Source organism: Strix aluco, chromosome 14, assembly GCF_031877795.1.
Source record: "Strix aluco isolate bStrAlu1 chromosome 14, bStrAlu1.hap1, whole genome shotgun sequence".
NCBI lineage: Eukaryota > Metazoa > Chordata > Aves > Strigiformes > Strigidae > Strix > Strix aluco.
Genome location: NC_133944.1, coordinates 10,546,638 through 10,567,789, shown reverse-complemented (window position 1 = coordinate 10,567,789; position 21,152 = coordinate 10,546,638). Strand labels below are relative to the sequence as shown.

Sequence of the window (21,152 nt, the reverse complement as noted above, 5' to 3'; positions counted from 1 at the left end):
AAGAGATGAGGTTAATACCCAAACTTAAAAAGATCAATGTGACTACTTACCAGGTACTTAACCTTTCTAGGAGAATGTTCACAGGCTGGGTCAAGGCTAGTCCACTCCATTCACTTAAAGTATTTTTTTTTTTTAAATGACAACTTGTTTAATGTTACTACTCTTTTAAATGTCAGGGTTTTTGGTTTTTTTTTTAAACCAAAGAAGTAAAGAATGGTATTAAAGATTTGCCTCTTTTTCTTCCATTTTGATCACCAAACCATAAAACCAGTTACAGCAATTTCATTTTTTACCTCTAATAACAAAATATTTTGTTCAACAGTTAGTCCATGATAAAGAGCTGGCAGCAGAAGATGAACAAGTATTTCTTATGAAGCAGCAGGTAAGAATGGAAGAATGAAAAGTCCTTACCAAATAAGATTTGGCTTTAAGCTCTCCATTGTTACTGCCTTCAGTTTCTCATTCCTCATTTAACTCACTAGATAGCTACTCTTCAGCTTTGCAAATTCAGATGTAATTGTGAAATAAGACTTTATTTTAACAAATATGAGTAGAAAACATGGCTGCTTATCTTGACATGTTGAAAGGAAAATATACTGAGAACAGAAATAATTTACATTTCAAAGTAGAAAAGCAAGAAGAAATTTCACAACATAAATGTATTGATCTGTAAAATATAAATACTTTTAAAACATAACGCCTTAGTGGTGCAGCTTTCTTAGAGCCAGAGGCTTGAAAGTCTTTAAGGTGTCAAATTTGGCTTTACTGTATCTTGTTATTTTCTTTATTGCTCTATTGTTTAAAAAAAACCCTAGTAATACTTTCCTGTATAGTTGATTGTAAACATCACAGAAGTTACAGACTTGGGTGTCTATGGTTCTGGCTTATAGTTCTGGGAGGGCTGTGTAAGACAAAGGACTGAAGCTTATTTATTCATTTTAACTCTGTCCTCTAGTGGTAAAGTCTGGAGTTATATAAATATCACAGAGGAAGCCTGTAAATATCAGGGGAAAAAAAAAAATCAGAGAAATTAATGGTTAGTCAGCTTCACTGTATTTTATGTCTTTATACTTTTCTGAAATATGTTTAATATTCTTAATATGTTCTTTTTGCAGTCATTCCTTGCCAAACAGCCAGCAACGCCTACAAGAGCATCAGTAAGTAGATCCAAGAGAAGAGTAGGAGGTGTTTTGTTTCCTTTTAGGGAAGAGGGAATGATTCTAATCTGTACAGTTCATTTTGTAAATGTATAATACATCATCTCCCCAAACTCCAGAAAGTAAATTTTTTTAAAAAAAAGGCAGTATTTTAAAATGTTGCTTATAAATTACTTCATTCTAATTCACCGTGGAAACATAGAAATATCTGAGGATTATTGAACTGAAAATTTCCTACAGTGAGTCATCTTTCTTTTAGTTGAGGCACATGCCCAAAATAATTGGTGTTGTTTTGTTTGGGTTTTTTTCCCTCAGCGTGCATATACTACAGTGCTAACATAAAAGTTTTAAAAGTAATTTGTATGTAATGTTACATTTGCTTTATATTACTAAGCCATTTAAGTTCTTCTCTGACATGTGTGATTTGGACTTTTTTTTTAAGGAATCTCCTGCAAGAGGCCCTGCAGGATCCCCGAGAACTCAAGGCAGAGCTGGTCCCGCCAATGTACCCAGTGCCTCACCAATAACATCAGTTAAGAAACCAGATCCAAATATTAAAAGTATGAATACGCATTTTACTGTTTTTATAATCTGTTATTTTCATTTTTAAAAAAATCCTCATGTAGAAAGATTTTCGAATTTATTCACTAATGGTATAGTTAGTTTAATAACACGAATGAATTTATGACACCTTCAGGTTTGATTTTTTTTTTTTCCTTTTTTTGTCATTCATATGGCTTGAAGTAGAGTTCTGTTACTGCCAAGCAGTCAGATGGAGTTCAAATACATTATTTCCTTAAGTTACCTAAATATATTTATTATGCATCAGTTGAATTAGTAGAGTGAGGACTGCTTTAAACTACATGCAGTTTTATACTTCCTATCACTTACTCTGGAATCCACAATGAAAGCCGTTCGTCTGCTAAGCCCTCTCTAGAATGTAATTTTCTGTTGTACATGAAGTAATTATATAGAGTATAGAACTTATTTTTATATAGTATAGAACTTATTTTTTTAACATCATTTACCAACAATAACTATTCTGTGTTATATATATATATGTATTTGGTTTTTATTTAGATAATGCTGCAAGTGAAGGTGTCTTGGCTAGTTTCTTTAACAGTCTCTTGAGCAAAAAGACTGGCTCTCCTGGGAGTCCTGGTGCTGGAGGAGTGCAAAGTACAGCTAAGAAATCAGGTATTGGACTTGTTATTACAGGCTGTTTTGCATATTTTTAGTACTTTATTTGGCCTACATTGGTCTAACAGTGTGTATCTCTTAAACTGGTCTGTAAAGTGACAGACCTTGACAGATGACAGTGCCAAAATATGTAGTCTTTAAAAAAGAACTGAAGTACTGCAACTTCACAACTCTCTATTAAGTCTGTTATAACTTGAGTTGTTAAAATAATGTAAAATTTAATGGTGATTCCAAACCCATGGTTTCTTACATTTAGAGGAGTGTAAGGCCCAGACATTCTGAACTGCAAATGAAAAATACTTGATGCCAACCACACTAATGATATTGCCAGTAAGAGAACCAGAGCAGTTGTTGGGGTGTGGGTATTTGAACTGAAACTATTCCTGAAGAGAGGAAATAGGACTTTTTTTTTTCATTTTAATTGGTAAGGGTTTTACATGCCATTCCATGCTATGAAAGCTCAAAAATGACTAGAATTTGACTTACGTCAAGTCAGTATTTGGTTTTTTAGTTGTTTTGTTTTAGCGTGATGAATTCTGTAATTGATTTTTGTTAATCAAGAACAATAAAATAATTGTTTTATATATTATTTACATAATATTATTGTATCTACATTATAAAAATATTTAATTGTTTCTTTCCTATCCAGAATGCCCTCTTTAGTTAAACACTGAAAGGTGTCCTCTGCTTCATCCAGTGCAGCCTTATGCTCTTACTGGCCACAGTGTCAAATTAACTGTTTTTATAGAAATAGGTCTAGAAATAATTTTTAGGGATTGTTTCATCCATGCTCTTTGTGTAAAGTAGAATCAGTTAGGGAATTCCCAGCTAGTGATTTAAAAAGCAAACAAACTCTGAAATAAAAGATGTAATGTCATCTCTCTGGGAAGCCTACACCAGTACTTAATTTCTGAGTTATTTTTTCTCTTGTACAGTCAGTATTTCTTAATCCAGTACTACTTGTCTTGTTCAAGTGGAGACAGAGATCAGTGTGGCCCCTTTGTCTTTGCAGCAGTCTTTTGCATATTTGAAAGCTATTACTCTTTTGCCTGTGACTTTTGTCTGGACTACAGAAATACACTTCTGTCGGCCTAAACCAGGACTTTTTATGCTTTTTTTTATGCTTTTTATGACTCTGATAATTCTTACTGTTCTCCTTTAGACTGTCTGCTCAGAAGACTTGTTTCTTTTGGTGTTCAGAAATAAATGCAGTATGTCAGACAAAGCTTTGTCTGCCCTAAGTAGGGGTTACTTAATCTGTGTTATGTATTATGCTTCTGTTTACACATCTCAGTGTGATGCTAGGTTTTTTTCTTCTGTATGATATTGATCAGGATTTGTTATAACAATACAGCCAGTTTAATACAATTACTGCCTCCTAGTAGGAGGTTTTCTAGTCTGTATCAAATTACCTTAGTATTTCAAAAGGTCATACGATTGCTTAATCATTTTTTCCATTCCATTATTATGCACTACTTTGATAATTTATATAAACAACTTTTTACCTCCAATCCTGTATTTCAAAATCCTTTGTAGTTCCTTCAAGCATGCTTGCCTGCATATCCGATATCTTCCAACAGTTGGACAGGGTAGATTGCTGAATAAAAATATTGACTAGTACTATGGATAACTAATGGGTAATTTTATGTATTACAGTATGTTCATTTTTCTGAAATACCAAGACTGGTTTTTTTTCTAGTTTATTTATATGAAGGTTACGTGAGATGTGATACCGACCACTTCTCCCTTCTCCACAGGACCTGTTTATCCTATCATAGAAAGAAATTTGGTTGACTTGACACAACTTGTTGGTAACAGATTTCTGTTGATTGTTATGCTGGTAGGCTGTTTGTAAGCACCTAAAACATAATTGCAATTTCTGGAAAAAAACCTAAAACATAATTGCAATTTCTGGAAAAAAATACTAGAGTAAAAACTAACAAGTCTATAATGGGCTTTACTCTTCCCTCTTTCAGTCTTCTAGAACATCATGTGCCTTTCAGGAGTTTTCAAAGATAACAAATGGTTGTGTGTACTTTTTTTTCCCCCTTGTGTCAGCATTAACTTCTAATTTACATAGATTATTTCTCTCCTGAAACATCTAGAGGCAGCAGTTATATATCCTTTCTTAACTTTCTTGTTTTGTTAGACTAAATTAGACAAGTTCCCTTCTAGTCTTCCATTACCCAGTAGTTTCTTTTTCATTAGTTCCCATCATTGGTTTATCTTTTCTTGAACGTGAGTGATTAGAATTGTATGCAGCACTCCAGCTATATCTCATTGTAGTGCCTGGTACAGCAGTTCTCTTTCTTTGGTGGAAGTACTTCTCCTGAGTGATCTCAAGATTGCAGTTGGCTTTTCTTGGCTGCATCACGTTGGCAGCTCACGCTCATTCCCTGACATTCGGAACAGAACACTCAGCTTTCACTCACAAGAGAATATGCCTGTTCCTTGTCAGCTGATGTGCTCACATCTTACATTCAACCAATATAAGATTAAATTTTCCTGAGAAGGTAAGGGCTCCTAACATCGGTATCTGAAAAGCTCTTGTTGAGTTTGTAAGGTAGCTGGTGGTGGTGGTAACAGAAAAGATTACTTGCTCTTTTGTGGAAGAGTTGAGAATATCTTGGAGAAAGTCTTATTTACAGCAGCATCCTCTGTGCAAGTACATGTGCTAAAATGATCTTTGTAGGCATTTTAGATATCTAATCTAAACTTCTCAGAAGGTTGACACTAAAAATATTTAGCTCTGAAGACACCCATCTGTTTCTCCCACAGCTATGAATATCCTGTGGTTGAAATGTTGAGATTCTGTCACAGGAGGAGGGAGACATTGTGGATCTGAACATACTGGTCACCCTAATTGATTGATTGGTCTCTGCTATGTTAACTCTTACTTGAGAGAGCTCTCTCATCTGGGCAGATGCTGCAATGTCATGTCTGTTTTTCATGCTGTGTAATTCCTCACCCATCTTATTTGACTGTTTCTGGACTGTCTTCCACGTGTAGACCATGCTGTTTCAAAGAACTTTAATTGGTGGTTTCTGTGCTGTATCATTTTTCTTCACATGGGCTTCTAGACTTAAGTTATTTCATTTATATTCACAAGAAGGTTCTTGGAAATTCTAAGATTTGCCTTCACCCTTTTATTCCCTTGCAAAAGATAAAGACCTAGGGTTCCCTGCTCTCACTCTGATCTAGGAAGGAGAGTACATATAACTGTATAAACACATTTAATTGACTAAGGCCATGACTGTGCTTGTCAATATTTTTGTAGGGAAACTGAAAGCAAGTATCAATCTAATTTATAATGGAGGGGAAATTTTTATTTTCTTAAAAACAACTCCTTGCATTTCTTCTCCTTTGAAAGGTGCTCACCTGTGATGGTGGTAAAGGGGAGTATGTAAACATACACATCACTGAACAGCTTGGCAGTGTTTTTTCTGTCCGGTATGAGGTGGTTGCAGGAGACAGCTGCTTGGTATTATTTTGGAGGCTTAAGAATCCGGTTCATGAGCATAAAAAAAAACACTACAGTTTTTGTTTAGACCTACTTTTGTTAAAGCAAGAATTTTGTGTGGTTTTTATTGGTTTAGGGTTTAGGGTTTTTTAACTCCAAGGTACCATTAGTCTACATGTAAAGTGTTTTGTATTGTACGTTGTATTACAATTAATGTACTAATTTTTAGATTTTGTTTAAATATTCATGCTTTGAATAGATGCTTTTAAGAATACTGTGGCTTATGACTAGTGCTTAAATCTAAAACCTTTATAATGATTAAAGGTAACCTTTTAACTTGGTTATGTCTTTGTACTTTGGAAAAAAACACTTAAATCTCTAACAGTCAAATCTTGCCTCCTTAATGTTTTCAGCATGTACCCTGGAAAAAATCCACCTAATATTTCACACACATTTGAGCTGGAAAACAGATGCTTGTTAAATTCTTTGGCTATGTAAGGAAGCTGTACATGGTTATATAATCTACTTTTTGTCTAAAAATACAGCTTTTTAATCTTAAATGCTTGTATGCTCTAAGCATTAGAATATGTTGTTCCAATTTTAGCAATTAATTTGTGGGTTTATAATTTTCAGAATGTGAGAATTAAACTGATGGTTCAGAGAATTGTTGAAAAGTTTTGAGTCTAATATAAAAATGTAAGATATGTGCCTTTCCATGAAATACTTCAGTGTGTCTGTTTCCAATTGAAGAAGTCCTTTGAAATGACTGCTCTGAGATATTACATGAATATGCAATTCATGTCCCCTTTTTTAAGGGAAACATTGTCTGCAGGCATAAAAGAGTTCTTAGTTGTTTAATATTAAAATACAGCAAGTTTAAGTGTGACTAAACAAATGTGGTATTTGTAGCAGGTGTCTTATGTACCTTGAAAAACTTGTGGTTAAAATCTGGATTAAAGTCCTTGCTATCAATACTAATAATAGAATTGTGTAGAGTTGATTTTTATAGAAAAATCTGAATGTGGTTGCTTTTAAAATGTTAGTTGCTCTAAAATACATCACAGGTATTTTTGTGCTTTATGCTGCTGTATAATTCAGCATTTCATCTCTTTAAAGTGATTCAAGCCTTAGTATTTATCAGTCTTAGTCTTTATCTTGGGTAGGTGGCAAAATAATAAGAAATTAAATATGTTGTCATACAAAAGTGATTTCATGAATACTTGTACTCATTGGTTAAAACATTTCATTGAAATTAGATTGCTGTAACCTTTGTCCTTTTTCTTTTTAGGACAAAAAACAGTTTTGACAAATGTTCAAGAAGAATTGGATAGGATGACTCGCAAGCCAGACTCTATGGTAACAACAAACTCTCCTCCAACAGAGAATGAAGCTTGATAGCGCATAAAAAATGCATATGTAAATGACCAAATAACTATGTATATTGATCTGATAAGACCAGGAATTTTCTGCTATGGCAGATGCTATCAGTTTTCTTGGGGCAGGGGAAATGAGCTTACTACATCATTGCCTTGTCCCAGTAAAAAGTGCACATCCAGGAAGTTTGCATATAAAATCCCTCTGTATAAGATAACCATTTAGAGTTTATATAGGGCAATTCTTTTGGTTTTGGAGGTAAGCAGGTGCAGCTGCGTTTCCTGTTGTGAAGAACACAGAGAAGCAAAATGGAGAATTCTTACTAAAATACTGCTACTGACTGCACACAAGGCAAGAAAGAGAAAGTAATTCCTCTTTCAAAGTTACTGGAATTGGCTACTTGTATGTTTGCAAATGCAGTAGATTCTTGGAAAGATGGTGGTGGTGGTGATGCAACAGAGCATTAATTAGGTGAAAGAAGCCTAGGTAGGGAATGGAGCCCTGAAAGGGGAAACAGATTTGGGACAGTGAGAAACTAGAATGTTGGATTGACTGGAGAGGAGCAATGTTGTGAAATCCTGTGTTTCACATGGGGTAAATAATCACTGTTTTAAAAAGACTACTTTACATTGGAGAATTCCAGGCCAAACACTAAGCATCATGGGAATTTATTCTTGTTATAAATCTTGTTTTAGTTTTTAAAAAAAGTCTAAGAGTGTGGGTGCCCTTTCTGGTGTAGCTGACAAAGGGAGAAACTATAACTTGTTTAGATCCAAGTGCCTGGCACAGTGTGTGATGTGTCTTTAGAAGGTGCTTGAACTTATTGTGCACTGTAGTACAAACAGTCACTGTTTGGTTTTATTTTAAAATCAGTAGTTTGGCGATTTGTATTTAATTTTAAATCCTGTTTTCTGATAGCTTCTGCCTTTTTTTATGCTAAGAGGCTAGCCTATGAAGAATGGTGGGTGATGTATCATTTTCCCATAATGAAATGTGCTACAGAACACTCAGTATTTTTTTTTTCTTACTTTTTGTAACTAAATATTAGCTACCAAGCTAAAATCAATTCCTGCCTTACACCTCTGGAGGTTTTTAAAAAAAACTTTCAAGGCCCTAGTTCCAACCACATCTGCTGCAGGTGCAGCCAACTCCAATTCTGAAGGTAACCTAAAAAGTATGAATGTGTCCATGATGAACGTACTCAATAACTTGTTTTGTATTTTCTTTAATGTAGCATTTCATTTGGAAAGATGGATTGTGGTTGTCCCCGTTGCTCTAGCGGAGCTCTGTCCATGGTCACATAAAACCATCATTCTGTAAAAACAAACAAAACTGCTATGGTTACTGAAATGGCACTTTGATTTTATATACGGTATGCTTGTTTTACATGTACACACTACCATAAATTAAAAATACCAAGCGTATTCTGTGCTCTTAACGCTGAAGGGAAAAACCACAATTTGAATTATGCAGAGTTTACTTTTTATTGATATGAACTTGTTGTACTAAATCTGATGTCTGGATATAACTTCCCTAATATATATTGTTACTTAAATATACAGAATTAGATTGACCACTAACACAGTACTGGATGTTAACTTCAAATCTTATGTTACATCAAGAGGCTGTTCTTGTAAGTCTGTCTAAACATTATCTAGAAAGCTAAGAGTATTTACTTGCCTCTTTGACAAACATTAACATGAGTATGTTATTTGTGCCAGTTTTTTTGTTGAAAATATTATATTTTTCTTTTTTTTACTTTTTTTTTTTTAAATAAACGGTATGACCTGAAGTTATACAGTTGTCTAGATAACCGTTAGACTAAGACTGTGGATGGCTGATGGGTAATGTGGATGTACTTCCTGGTGAAATGGGTGCCAGTTGCAAGTTACCACACCAGAAGAAGTAATTACACACTGTCCTCCTGACACTGAGAATTGAGATTGGAGACTAAAACATCAAAAACTCGACAGGAAATTGAAAAGGCGTGTGATCGTAATGGGATATAGTTTGAAAACCTCAGTCTGAAACTGCATTTTTTTGTCATCTAACCTGATAAGCACTTTCTCTAGCAATATGGCTAAAACTTAAAATTGAAGTACTTTCCAGTTCTATAAAAATGTTAAATATACTAAAATTGATAAAAACTGATAATGTATGATAACTTACCAGCTTTGCAGAAAGATGCTTCTGACAAAACAGAAACAGATTTCTGGTTTCTAATTGCAAGTGAATGCTCCTAGTTTATTGAAAGAAAGTTGTAAGTAATGTAGCATCCTGTGGTTGCCAAAGTCTGTCAACTTTGGTGAGCTGCACAGTTGTTATTCTGGTGTCTTCAAGCATTGGAACCAAAGGCCAAATTGCAAACAGCCTTTACATTTTCAAGTGAAACTTCATTTTATTTGCAAATACACTTGTATGGTAGACTGTTTAAACTATTATATGACTATATTTATATGCATTATAGTGACTGCATCTACTGTTCACGTTTAAACTAAGAAAACAAAAGATGAAAGCATTCAACTTGAAGCAAATAGAAAAGTATAAAGATTGGCCCTCCGTAAAAATGCTGTGGTTATGCTGCTTGATTTTAAGTTTGCACTTTTTTTATTGGCATTTAAAAAGACCTGTTTAAACTGAACAGAATTTCATATTTTATTTAATTTAACTATGTTGAAAGTGACTGCTCTGTACATCATGAACTTAACAATATACATGCTGTAAATGAAAGTTCACTGTCCTGTATACTAAGTTTATTGTTTTTTTTTTCCAACTTACAATTAGGACTGCAAATGTATGAAACAAACCTTAGTCCAGTTGTATGGCTTTAACCAGGTGCAGTATGCAGTCATGTGGAATCTTGCTTTCTAGTGCTGGCAAAATGAGGACGTCTTTAATTACTGGCTTCAATAAACACGAATCCAGACTGCTTTATGCTGTGCTGCTTTGTTGTTCTTAAGATCCCCCTTCTAGATCTGTTTCTGTGAGAGCAGAATATTAGTGAGTTCTGTGAACAGGAGAAATAAGTTGGCTTGTACAGTTGTGTACCTTAATGACAACTTCCTTTTTGGGAGTTCTTGTACCAGCCTTTGCTAATGCAAGTCCTCTCTGGACTTTAGAGCATGGACCTTGTGTAAGTAAAGAGAAGTTGGTATAGCTATGTTTGCAGAGAGGTGTGCTTGTGATAGTTTACACATAAACAGTTATGTCAGCAGAACTGGTTTTGGTGCAAAGTAATACATTTCATGAGAAGGGGGAAACAGTTGTATATTTTCCCAGGTTAAGATGTCTACCTTCTAATATATTTTGTGACATACTGGATCCAAGCAGAGCACTGGTCCTAAATTTGTAGGATTAAAATCCAGGTTATGACGAGTTTAAGGAGTAAATGGCTTGAGTTGTGCAAATGCCTCTTCTCTGCCAATAGCAAAGCTAAGTTTTATCCCTTTGGTGAGTGTACTAAGTTCTGTGTAGTAACCATAGGAGGGGTAGACTGACTTTAATTGGGATTCTACTTGTTTATTTCATCATTACTTTAACTGGATGCCTATATATCTCCCTGCATAGATTGAAGTTCTAGCCACTCATGTTTCTTGAGTCACCCTGCCTCTGAAATATAAATCAGCTAAGCTCTTGGTTTCTAAAGTACATTGTTTCCCTACAAGTGAATCCTTATGAGGCCATGAAACATTTATAGTTTTAGAAGTGCCATAATGCTTTATGGTTTAATGAGCTCGTTAATGTAAAGAATTAGTTTTAGTCCTCTAAGATGGGATTTAGAAAAAAAATTTCTGAGTATGAAGAGAATTATCTATTATGTCAGTTTGGGAGGAAACTAAATGAAGACTTCATCTTTAGATGTGCAGGAGTTGAAAGTGACTTTCTTCAGAAAACACATAACTAATCAAAATGGAAGAACACCCTTGTAACTCTTAATGTTTACTTTGCAGTCATTCAACAGTAATTTTTTTTTTGAAAGCAAAATGTCTCCAAATTTAAAAAAAAAACAAAACATTGGAATAATATGGTTTTGGTGTGGGAAACATCTTGCTGGAGGGTCTAAGCTACTCTTACAAGATGAATCTTTCACTGCCTGTGCTGTTCCAGATGGTGATGTTAACCCCACTGGCTTTTCAGCCATGGCAGGATTTTGTTAGCAAATGAACTTCTCAGATAAGAACCTTTGCTTGAATAAAATAGTCAGTTTCTGAGTCTCTGTAGTTCAAATACATCAAAGGGAAAGGCTCTAGATTATTACGTTGTTATTAATGACCTAAACCAGACTCTGGTTGTTTGGGTCTATATGTAGAGCTGCATGGAATACCTAAATTGAATATTTAGTACCAAAAGCAGAACTTGTCTGTTATTCAGTCTTTTTAATTAAAAACCAATATATTCATAGGACAGAGGTGGTTTAATTCCAAAAGCACACTTTTGCTGCAGTTTCCCCTTCAAGGGGCAGCTTGTTCTACTACAACCTTCATAATAATGAATTACTTTTCTGATCCACTCAGATTGTGTGGAGAAGATAATGTAAGCACAAATAATTAAGAAGGCCAACAGTCTGAACTAATGCTTTGGGACACCACATGGCTCTAGTTTCACAAACATATCAGATTCTGCGGTCAAATGTAACTGTAGGTTATAAACAGCCATTCCGTGTAATGGGAGTTGCAGAAATGCAGGTGAGGGCAGAATCTGATCTAGCGTGCTTTCTTTTCTCTGGAAAAGTGAAATGAAGCAAGCACTGACTTGCACGTGTACATCAATGCCTCTTGAAATTCAAATGCTTAAAAAAAGCTCAAGGAAGTTAATTTTCTCAAATGAAGCGCTTTACAAGTGGTAGTATAAATGTGTCACAAAGCTTCAAAATCGGGCACATCTCCATAAATCTGAAGTATAGGGCACCTAACTCTGCTTTAAACTGTCTCCCCAAAAAAATAGTAGTAGTATTAGCACCTTAGTTTTGCCAAATACAGCAGTGCACCTAAGAGCATGGTGCTGACATTGTTTAGAAATGACTGATGCTAAAGATTTGACTTGTCCGTGTAAGTTGATACGTAGCACTGCTGCCCTCTGAAATAGCTACATAATCACTTTGGTTTGTGTTCTGGTATTCATAGTCACAGACTAAGAGTTTCTGGAGGGGTTATACTGAAACCATGCTAATATTAACACGTGGTCTGTAAGATAACGTCATAAACAAGGGAAGCAATTTAATTTTCCGCATTGCCTTTGTTTGCAGACTTTCTATGTGGGAGAATCAACATTGCTAGTTGTAACTTTTTATCTGAAGATCCTCGACTCCCCTCTCCCTGATACTTAATTGTAATTGTTTTGCTGATATTTTCTGGAGATGAAATGTTCCAAGTCCAGAAGGTGGCAGACTTGGGATCAATGCCTGTAGGTAGTGCTGCTTAATGTGCCATTGCAAGATGCTATATGCATTGCTTGTGATGTTCTCTTAATAATTCTTGTTTGGCAGATTTTTTTTTTTTAGGCCAAGTATCTTTCAGAGAGTGTGTTGCTGAATTTTTCCCAAATGCATTTTCATTCAGTTCTAAGAATTTTGTTTTCTTTTTAATTTTGAGTTGTCTTAATTAAGACACTCTGGTTCCTTTCTTTCAGAACAAAAGCTGAAATAGCAATGTGCAGCACTAAGAGAAAACAGTTGTATCTGTGCACAAGAAAGCAGAATTTGATTGTACAAGCTGCCTTTGAAAAGTGATTTTTCAGTATGAATATTCACTAATTAAATTGTTGGTACTTGTTTGTATGTAACACTCGTTATAGCTTTGACACATGTAAAAATGTCATCCTTGTCTCAGACCTGCCAGATGCTTCAAAGCAAAAAAAATCCTTCAGAATATGTCGTAAAGGTGGTTGCAACTAAAAGGTGCTAGGAATAATTTTGCATGAATATTCGCAAGAGTGTGCAGTAAGATACTGAAGTTCTTGAGAAAAGGAAACACGCAGTTGTAAATCTCTGGCACTCAGTTTACCAGATTGACAGCATTCCAAAAACCAGGGACTTTCCTTTTAGAGAGGGAATGAATAACAGCGTTAGAATTGAGTTAATTGAGGGAATAAGAACACTGAAAAAATCGTGGATGGAGATGGCTACTGAGGCTTGGACCAGATCAGCTCTGCGTATTGTTCACTGGACTTACAGTCTGAGTGACCAGAGGACAGAGCAGTCTGACTTGCATGCATGGGCCCAAGTGACCAGCTACAGTTTTTGTCTTGCCCTATGTTGCCCATTTCCCTCCGTGAAAGAGCCCAGCCAAGGTTTTGGTCTGACACCAGCTTTGACTGTCCTGCAAGGCAGTCTGGGATAGGCAGTAAAAGCCTGAGCCAGGGACAGCAAATTCACAACACGGTCACAGTGCTAACAGGAACGGTGGGCACGGGTTGTGGAGGGTAATATATGCCTAGGCAGGGGCCCAGTAATTAGTCGGCATCTGAACAGACTTAACACGTGTTTCGGCTGCAGAGCGAACTTGAACGTGGAGCTCAAATTTAAATGACTGTATTGATCATGTATGTCTTAAATGGTAGGATGAAGGTGGAGATGAATGTAACTTGCTGTGGTTGGTTAATAGAAACTGGTTTACATTGATAATAAATCACTAAGTACTATCAAATTAAAACCTCTCTTTTCTAGAGGAATCAAATGATTATCCGTGAAGGACTTAGTATACTGACTATGCTTTGGAGATTATTAGAAAGTGAAGATGTTCAAAATTTTCAGAGGGTCTGAAAGACTTGTTACTGTGGCCATAGGCAGAGCAGGAGAAGTAGGAAAAAAATCCATTTTATTAAAGATCAGTCACTGACTGCACAGAAAATCTCTTAAATCCAAAACAAAGGCAGAAGTCTAAGGGGAGAGCTATTGATACTTCCAGCCAAACCCAGAACTGGATTTATCTAGCTTAGGTGTGGAGGTCAGTAAGGAAAGTGATACAGACTTTTATTATCTGTGCGATAATCTCACTGTGTTACTTGACTCACAAATACTCAACAACTGTCAGCTGACAATATCCTTTGGTAATAATTGTTTGTTCCTGTTGTAATGGGCTGGTTTTGAAAGAAGCAAGTGTTATATTAGTCTTTGATATATGTAAGAGATTGGGGTTACTGAAATTTGTGTATGTTATAAATGTGAATTGCTACACACAGGTTTATTTTCCTGGGAAAAGCACATATGCCCCACAATAATACTGGAGTGTCAGTAGGCAACTGTAATTAGCAGCTGTTTAGGTCTGTTAGGATGTTTTGACCAATATCTTGCAATGCTGTTTTGCTGGGCTGAGAAATTGCCAGTGAAATTGGCAGGATCTGAATGATTTCAAAATTAGCAAAAACCTGTCAAAATCTCTCTAAGTCACCTTTTAGCTGAACGGAAGTACAACACAACTATTAAGAGAATGCTGTCATATTTAAAATATTTTTAGCACTGTTTCCTCTGTGTTTGCATTTGTGCTCTGTCCTATTTTACCAACCCTCCTCAAAAACAACTTAAATCTTCTGGCCGACTTCAGTAACAAGAAAGATCTGCAGATAGCTGAATTAATACCAGTTGCATGAAAATTAGTGGCTTGGTGGAGATGATAAATCCAAAGACTTCCTCTGCTTTAGGTAAGGATTGCCAAGTAAGTTTGGCTAGTTCCTAGGCGAGACAGGCCAAACAAAAATCTGCCGGTCTGCACACATGGAACCTGGCATAGCACTTGCTTCCTTTCGCTCAAGCGGTAGTTCGAGGACATAAATAGGAGCTAAGCCTGCTGTGTGTGAAAAGGGACCCTCGGGAGGGTGCTGGATCACTGGGCTCAGTGGGAGGAGTGAGGTGGGGAAGGTAGGAAGAGAAGATACAAGTCTGCAAGGAATCAGGATTTATTAGTTCGTCTGTGTATGGCTTTGTAGAGTTGGGGCTATATGCCTGCCTTGAGTTTATAGCCAGTGATGGAAGACTTGAAATTCCTGTTTAAAAAAAGAAAGAAAGAAGGGGAAAAAAAAAAAAAAGCCAAAGCCAAAACTTTTCCTTGCATGTAGAAGACGCGTATAACCAAAGTACTCTGCAAGGGAATGAGCCAAATTAGCTGAATAGAAAATTCTGTCTCATGGAGGAATTAAGTGCTGTTGAAAAAAAGCAGTATTCTTTCAACATTGTCATGTTAGCTGATGTTAGCAATAAGCTGTATCTTAGCTGTAAGTAAAACAAATTCAGAAGGATAATTAGAAAACAAACTTGTTCAACATTTGCAATTCCCCACCAGAGGTGCAGGGACTGATTGGTTTGGTTACGTAACAACAAACACAGTATTAAAACAGTTGAGGTCAGTTGTTTTCGCTGGCCCGTTTTGTCCATGGAAAGAAAGAATGTAGCGAGTGTACTTCATCTTTTTTTTAAGCCTGTTAAGGGACCTTTAAAACTTTGCTTATAAAACATGGTTTATACAATTTTTTTCATCCTCCCCTTCAGCTTCCCACCTCCTCAAAAAATAAAAATCAGCTCTTTCCCTCCAAAGGCCTGCTGTACCCTACACACTCCATTTCTTGCTGTAAAAATACTGGATATCACAGGGGCAGCATGACCATGCCCACGCAGTCAGAGGGAACTAGTGTTTTCTGACCTTCTGTTCCAGGCCTGTGTGTTTTTATGGTATTATTGAAAGACTACCTTTTTTTTCTTGGTTCAGAGCTCTTTTTTTCTTCTGTTCCCTGAATAAATGTAGTGCCATGAATAAAATAAACACTGCTGTCAGTCTCTCTGCATATTTTTCAGTGTGCTTCATTATACAGGATTCTTTCAAAAGAAATATAACCCACAGTCTTGGCTGGTTCCCAGCACCATTAAAGGTCTACTGGCACTTTTCTTAAGAATATGAGGTTTTGCTTCTATTTTTTTATAGAAATTAATTTCACCTCCCTGCTATGTAGAATGGTTGCTGCCCTTCAGCCCAGTTGTGGCTGCAAGGTGACCCCTCTCTGGCACTTGCAGATTGTAAATGTCCTTAAATGTTTTTGGAGGTGAAAGGAGTCAGTGACTACTTCATCAGTGATGAAGGCAGGGGAAGAAAAAGAAACGGACCAGTAGACAACACCCAAGATGTCAATCTCTAGTCCTGGAGTAAAAACAAAAAAAGTTGCTCTGTGAATGTCTCATTGTTCATAGCATATAAAGTCTGCAAAGTAAGAGGGTAGCTAATTTTATTGGCAGTGTTGCCTTTCTTGGGGGGGGGGGGGGGGGGGGGGGGAGATTTTTTTTCTTTGGCGTGGTTTGTTTTTGAAGGGGAAATACTGTTTCCTGATAGTGATGGTGAAATTCCAGAAGTGACACTTCTACCTGTCCCATACAGCTCCTTGGGACGAGTCCCAGCTGAGACCCGATGGCTGCCCCATGGTGCTCATGATGGAAGAATCTGTCACACAAGCATATGAGGCCTGTAAGGCCTTCCAGGGCTGCTCTGTTTATTTTCCAAAGCCTAAGGGCCGGAATACAGGTGAACGTGTTGAAAATATGCATGGGTCAATGTTAGAGTATAACTGCAGGCTAGGAATAGCATTCACTAACACTTTCTGTTACTAGAGCTGTACTTTTTTAACCAGACGAAAAACCAAGAGAGCCACTTGCTGTGCTGTGTCAGTATGTACCTAAAGTGCCCTGAGCAAACCGTCAGGCGTGAGACGCGGGCACTGTGCTGTCAGCCTGTGAAACTTCTCTGGATATTCAGTGGAAGAAGTTTTTATAGGTTGCCCTTCGAATTAGTTTCCTTCTGTCCTCCTCTCTGCTTCTCTTGATACTTTTCTCGGTTGATATGACCGTGTTTTGACTCCTAGGTGAGGAATTCAGTTCTCGTTCCTGAGGTGCCTCTATGCTGAGTGGTCTTACCCTGGGAGGTTGCACAGTGCTACTTTAGCTGTGGTTGGACATGGCAGAGTAGGAATTATCATAGAGCTCAGCAGCAGTTATCCTCGACCAGTTTGAGATAACTGCATGACTCCTCGCCATTCTGCCCAATTTTCCTTCTGCTTAAAGTCCATGTCAGAACTTGCAGCTTATTTCCGTTGTATCAATTCCTAACTCTGACTCAGCAAAATTATTTGCCTGCTTCCCATGCTACTCATGGCTACAGAATCAAAGTGTGCATGCCATGCTCCCACACTGTGAAAACGGACAATTTACTGGACTGAGGCAGTTAAAACTACCAGATGTTTTCCTAAAGCAAGTTCTTTGTTAGTTTTTTAGGGTGGGGTGGGGTTTGGTGTTTTTTTTCCCCAACTGAAAAGTTGAGAAAAAGCTTCAGCATTTTTTACATTGAGAAATTCAAGGGGAAAAAAGCTTCCTCTCTGATGCCAGAGTTAAACTCTAATCACTGCTCAGCTCTCTTGGAATTTGGCAGCATACCAGTGCTCCTTCCCTTTGGTAGGTCATGTGGAAATACCGGAGCATTTTCTTAAAGAACCTCTCAGCTCTTTTCAGGTACTTGTACAGATGTAACTTTCCTGTTTGGATTCTAATTCCTTTCACACTCTTAACTATATTTAAGCACCATTTGTCATAAGCACCATTCAGATCTACAAAATTTTATGTATAAACATTAAAATACTTTAAAGTGTGTTAAAACTACATAAAAGCAGCTTTAAAAATCTGGTTTTAAGTTGATATTCCTATTCAGTTGCAACGGAATCACATGCTTGAATCTTGAAAATAGAACTGAAATGTGCTTAATGAAATAAACCCATCAGAAGTTTATTAAAGGCTGTATGAATAGCTGAGATGAATATTGAGAGGTGAGGGTTGTTTTGTTCAGTTTGACCAGTGATAATATTTAAGATTCTCTTTCCACTGCTTTTTACACCTAAATCACCAGTTGGTTTTAATTTATCACTGCTGTCCTGGAGATTCTTTCTGATGGGGAAGTTTTAATTCTATCAAAGCTGGCTTTACCTGTTCTGTAAAAATACAGATCTTTGATCATTGAATTACAGTGTCCATGAATAGCATACTTGGATTTCCTCCCCTCTGTGCTGTTTCTTCCTTGTTTTCACTATTCAGTCATATTTTAGCCAGATATGAATTCCTCTCTGATGAATTCTGTGATCTGGTTAGCTTGATACTATGGTGGTGTCTCGAGTGCTGATCATTGACCTGGTTCCCCATTTTCCTGGTCTTGGTATGCAGCCACACAATGAAATGGCAGGCTGTGCTTGAGAAGCTTATGAACTTGTAAAAACAAAGTTACCTGAAAGCAATGTGATCTGCCTTGGATGAATGCAATGACCTTTTTACAGGATCAATACTTTTATTTACATATTAAATGTAGACATTTTTTCCTTCAAGTGCTACAGAGCGAGCTGAAAAGGTGCCGTATCAGGCAAGAATGTGTGTAAAGGATTCCTTTGTTAAATGTTGGCAGCAACCTCACAAGCCCTTGCCAAGTCTGTCCAGCCCACCCACCCGTCCAGGAGGACGCCAGAAAATCCCCCAGTATGGCTTGGTGTTGGCTCTGTGCCATTTACAGCAAGGGGGATGCTGGCTGTACAGGCCATGGTGCCGAAGGGGGCACCCTGGCTATGGTCGGCGATGCCGGTGTCCCGCTGCCCTCGGAGCTGCGTGGAATGTCTGTGCAACCGCGGTCAGTGGCACTGTCAACACGCTCACTGAAAGCATGCCTCACAATTGTTCAAATAACACCGGATAGAGCAGAGAGAACACTTACTGTGCTTTCGCTACCCAGGCAACTTGCTCACTAAAAGACAGAGGGTTGTCGGCATGTCTATACTTTGGGGCATTCTAAAAATGCTCTATTGATTTTAAATACATTTAAACTTTGTGTCCTCCCCTTTACAGGAAAAACTAAGCTATTAAGTTTGCTGAAGGCTGCACAGGAGGCATTGGCTGTGCCAAAATCCAGAATCAAGATCTGTTATCACCTAGCCTTTTTCTTAAATCAACCATCTCTCCTTTTGTCCTTCATTTGCCTTCTGCAGTACCACCTTCTGATTCTCCTTCAACATACGGATGTATTTTGGTTAAAACTGTAAAAGATTCATCAAAAAAATGTTCAGCAGTGGGTGTTTCAGCAATGTTTTAATAATTTTGCTCAGCATAGTTTTCTAGAAGTGCCACAGCAGTTCCTCAAAGCAAATGTTAAATGTCTCTGTAGGTAAATGTGGAAATCCTGTGTTCCTGTAACAGCTGTGGAGCCTTAAGTTAAAACGAATCCAGAGAAGGTCTCGGAAGTGGCAACCACCTACCCATGATATTTCCTGCAAGAAAAGGAGCTTTGTGAGACTTCTCATTTCCCTGGAGTTATACCAGAACTGAAATAAGAGACTGTAAAAACCTATTAGTCAATCATGGCCAGGCCTGTGCCAATGCAGGATTTTCCTCTTACATTTATGATTTCATATCATTAGGCTAGTTTCATGTGATCCAAGCAACAGAGTTTCCATCCTTTTCCCTGCCTTGCTCATGTTTTCTTTTTTTCTTTTCTTTTCCTGCCATTTGTTCTTCACTAAAGGGCAATGTTTTTGCTTCCTTAAGCACGTCTCCTAACTCTTCATCCTGCTTGAGAATATCAGCTTCTTTCAGCACCAGGGTGTACCAGAGGAGCTATGAAAAGACTTCTGTTTGCTGCATACTGTCAATAATGTCTCCAATTAACTAAGCAGTGACTGTTAACGGTAGACAAAAACCCGATCCTTTTTGATCCAGGGTTCCTGGTGTGCTCTCTGAATCTGTCTCTTTGGCCCTAGTTCTTAGGGTCTATTTATACAGAGGCCGAAGAAAAGAAGAAAAATCTCTTGAAAATAAAAATCACGTGGTACTGGGCAGAACCCTTTAAAAGAAGAAGGATTAAAGGGTCTTCAAGAGAACTGAAAGGAAGAGATTAAGCAGAACACAAAGATAACTGGGAAGGAAATCACGAGGTTCATGGAAAACAAAAACGTAGCAGTAAGAAAGACTCCTGGAGGCTGGAGGAAGATGCTAGAAGAATTAATACACGTGAAAGTCCTGTACTAGTAACGTGAAAGAAGAGAAAATGGTGTAGACTGGCGATGACAAGAACAAGAGTAGGTGTCTGGCTGATAAAGATGGCAGAGAATGTGACGCTGAACACCTTGAAAGTCAGCTTAGTCTGTGGTCCACAGCAGTCGGTCTGTGTCTCTCCATGTTAAAAAAAAAAAAAAAATCAGCTGCATTTGTCAGATCACGTTGCAATTTCTCCTTATTTATGGTGACACAGCAAGAGAAGAAATGTCTCCAAAAAGTGATTCAGAGCCTGTCGAAACTAACTGTTTCCTTGGAAAACTTCACTATTTAAAATTACACTTCAAAATGTTTCTAAAGCTCACAGAATGCACTGCAGGTTTCCTATATTAGAACTACTGCGGGTACAGTATCTTCACAGCTTGGAAGGGTATTTCTGGGCAGTGCGAACTGCTTCATCTACCTCGAAGGATTAACTCTGAGTTGTGAACACAAATTAAAATGTCAGTGTCGTTGACTTTCTCAGTGTTAACATCACCACCGATGCATTTTTAAAAACCCAAAGCCAAACAGCCTTTAACACAATAGACCGCTAATGCCTTCGGAGGTGCCAAAACCGCCGGGACGCAACAACCGGACCCTCCAACCGGCTCCTGCCGAGCGAGGTGACCCGGCGGCCGCGCCCGCCCGCCCCAGGCCAGGCTCGGCGCCGGCCGCGGCCGGGGAACGCCCCGGCGGGGCGGGGGCAGGGCCGGGGGCAGGTGCCGGTGCCGCCGCCGGCCCCGGCCCCTGCGCTGCCCGGGCGGCTCGGCGGGCGGCCCGGGGGCGGGGACGCGGCCGGGGGCAGGTGCCGGCCGCGGGGGCGGAGCGGGCGGGCGGCCGCGGGCCGGTGGAGGCACCGCCCGGCCGCGGCGCGCCCTCCGGGGCGGGCTCTCTCCGCCCTTTCCGCTGAGCGCAGGGGGAG

General features: G+C 38.1%; 1 protein-coding gene across 6 annotated transcripts in view; it reads left to right on the top strand.

The window, feature by feature from the left end:
• The window catches only part of DYNC1LI2 (dynein cytoplasmic 1 light intermediate chain 2), a 37,470-nt gene extending 17,064 nt beyond the window's left edge, over positions 1 to 20,406 (top strand). Inside the window, exons 9-14 of one of the 6 annotated variants that reach the window (XM_074839866.1) lie at positions 323 to 382; positions 1,116 to 1,157; positions 1,600 to 1,717; positions 2,238 to 2,354; positions 7,106 to 7,173; positions 19,362 to 20,406. In XM_074839866.1, the coding sequence (XP_074695967.1) occupies positions 323 to 382; positions 1,116 to 1,157; positions 1,600 to 1,717; positions 2,238 to 2,354; positions 7,106 to 7,173; positions 19,362 to 19,412 (456 nt within the window). In that variant the 3' untranslated portion in view covers positions 19,413 to 20,406. Of the gene's footprint in view, positions 1 to 322; positions 383 to 1,115; positions 1,158 to 1,599; positions 1,718 to 2,237; positions 2,355 to 4,056; positions 4,872 to 7,105; positions 10,122 to 16,550; positions 17,971 to 19,361 lie in introns of those variants that run through there. The other 5 variants (XM_074839865.1, XM_074839860.1, XM_074839862.1 and 2 more) reach the window with 5 other exon arrangements.
• The last annotated feature ends 746 nt before the right edge of the window (positions 20,407 to 21,152 follow it).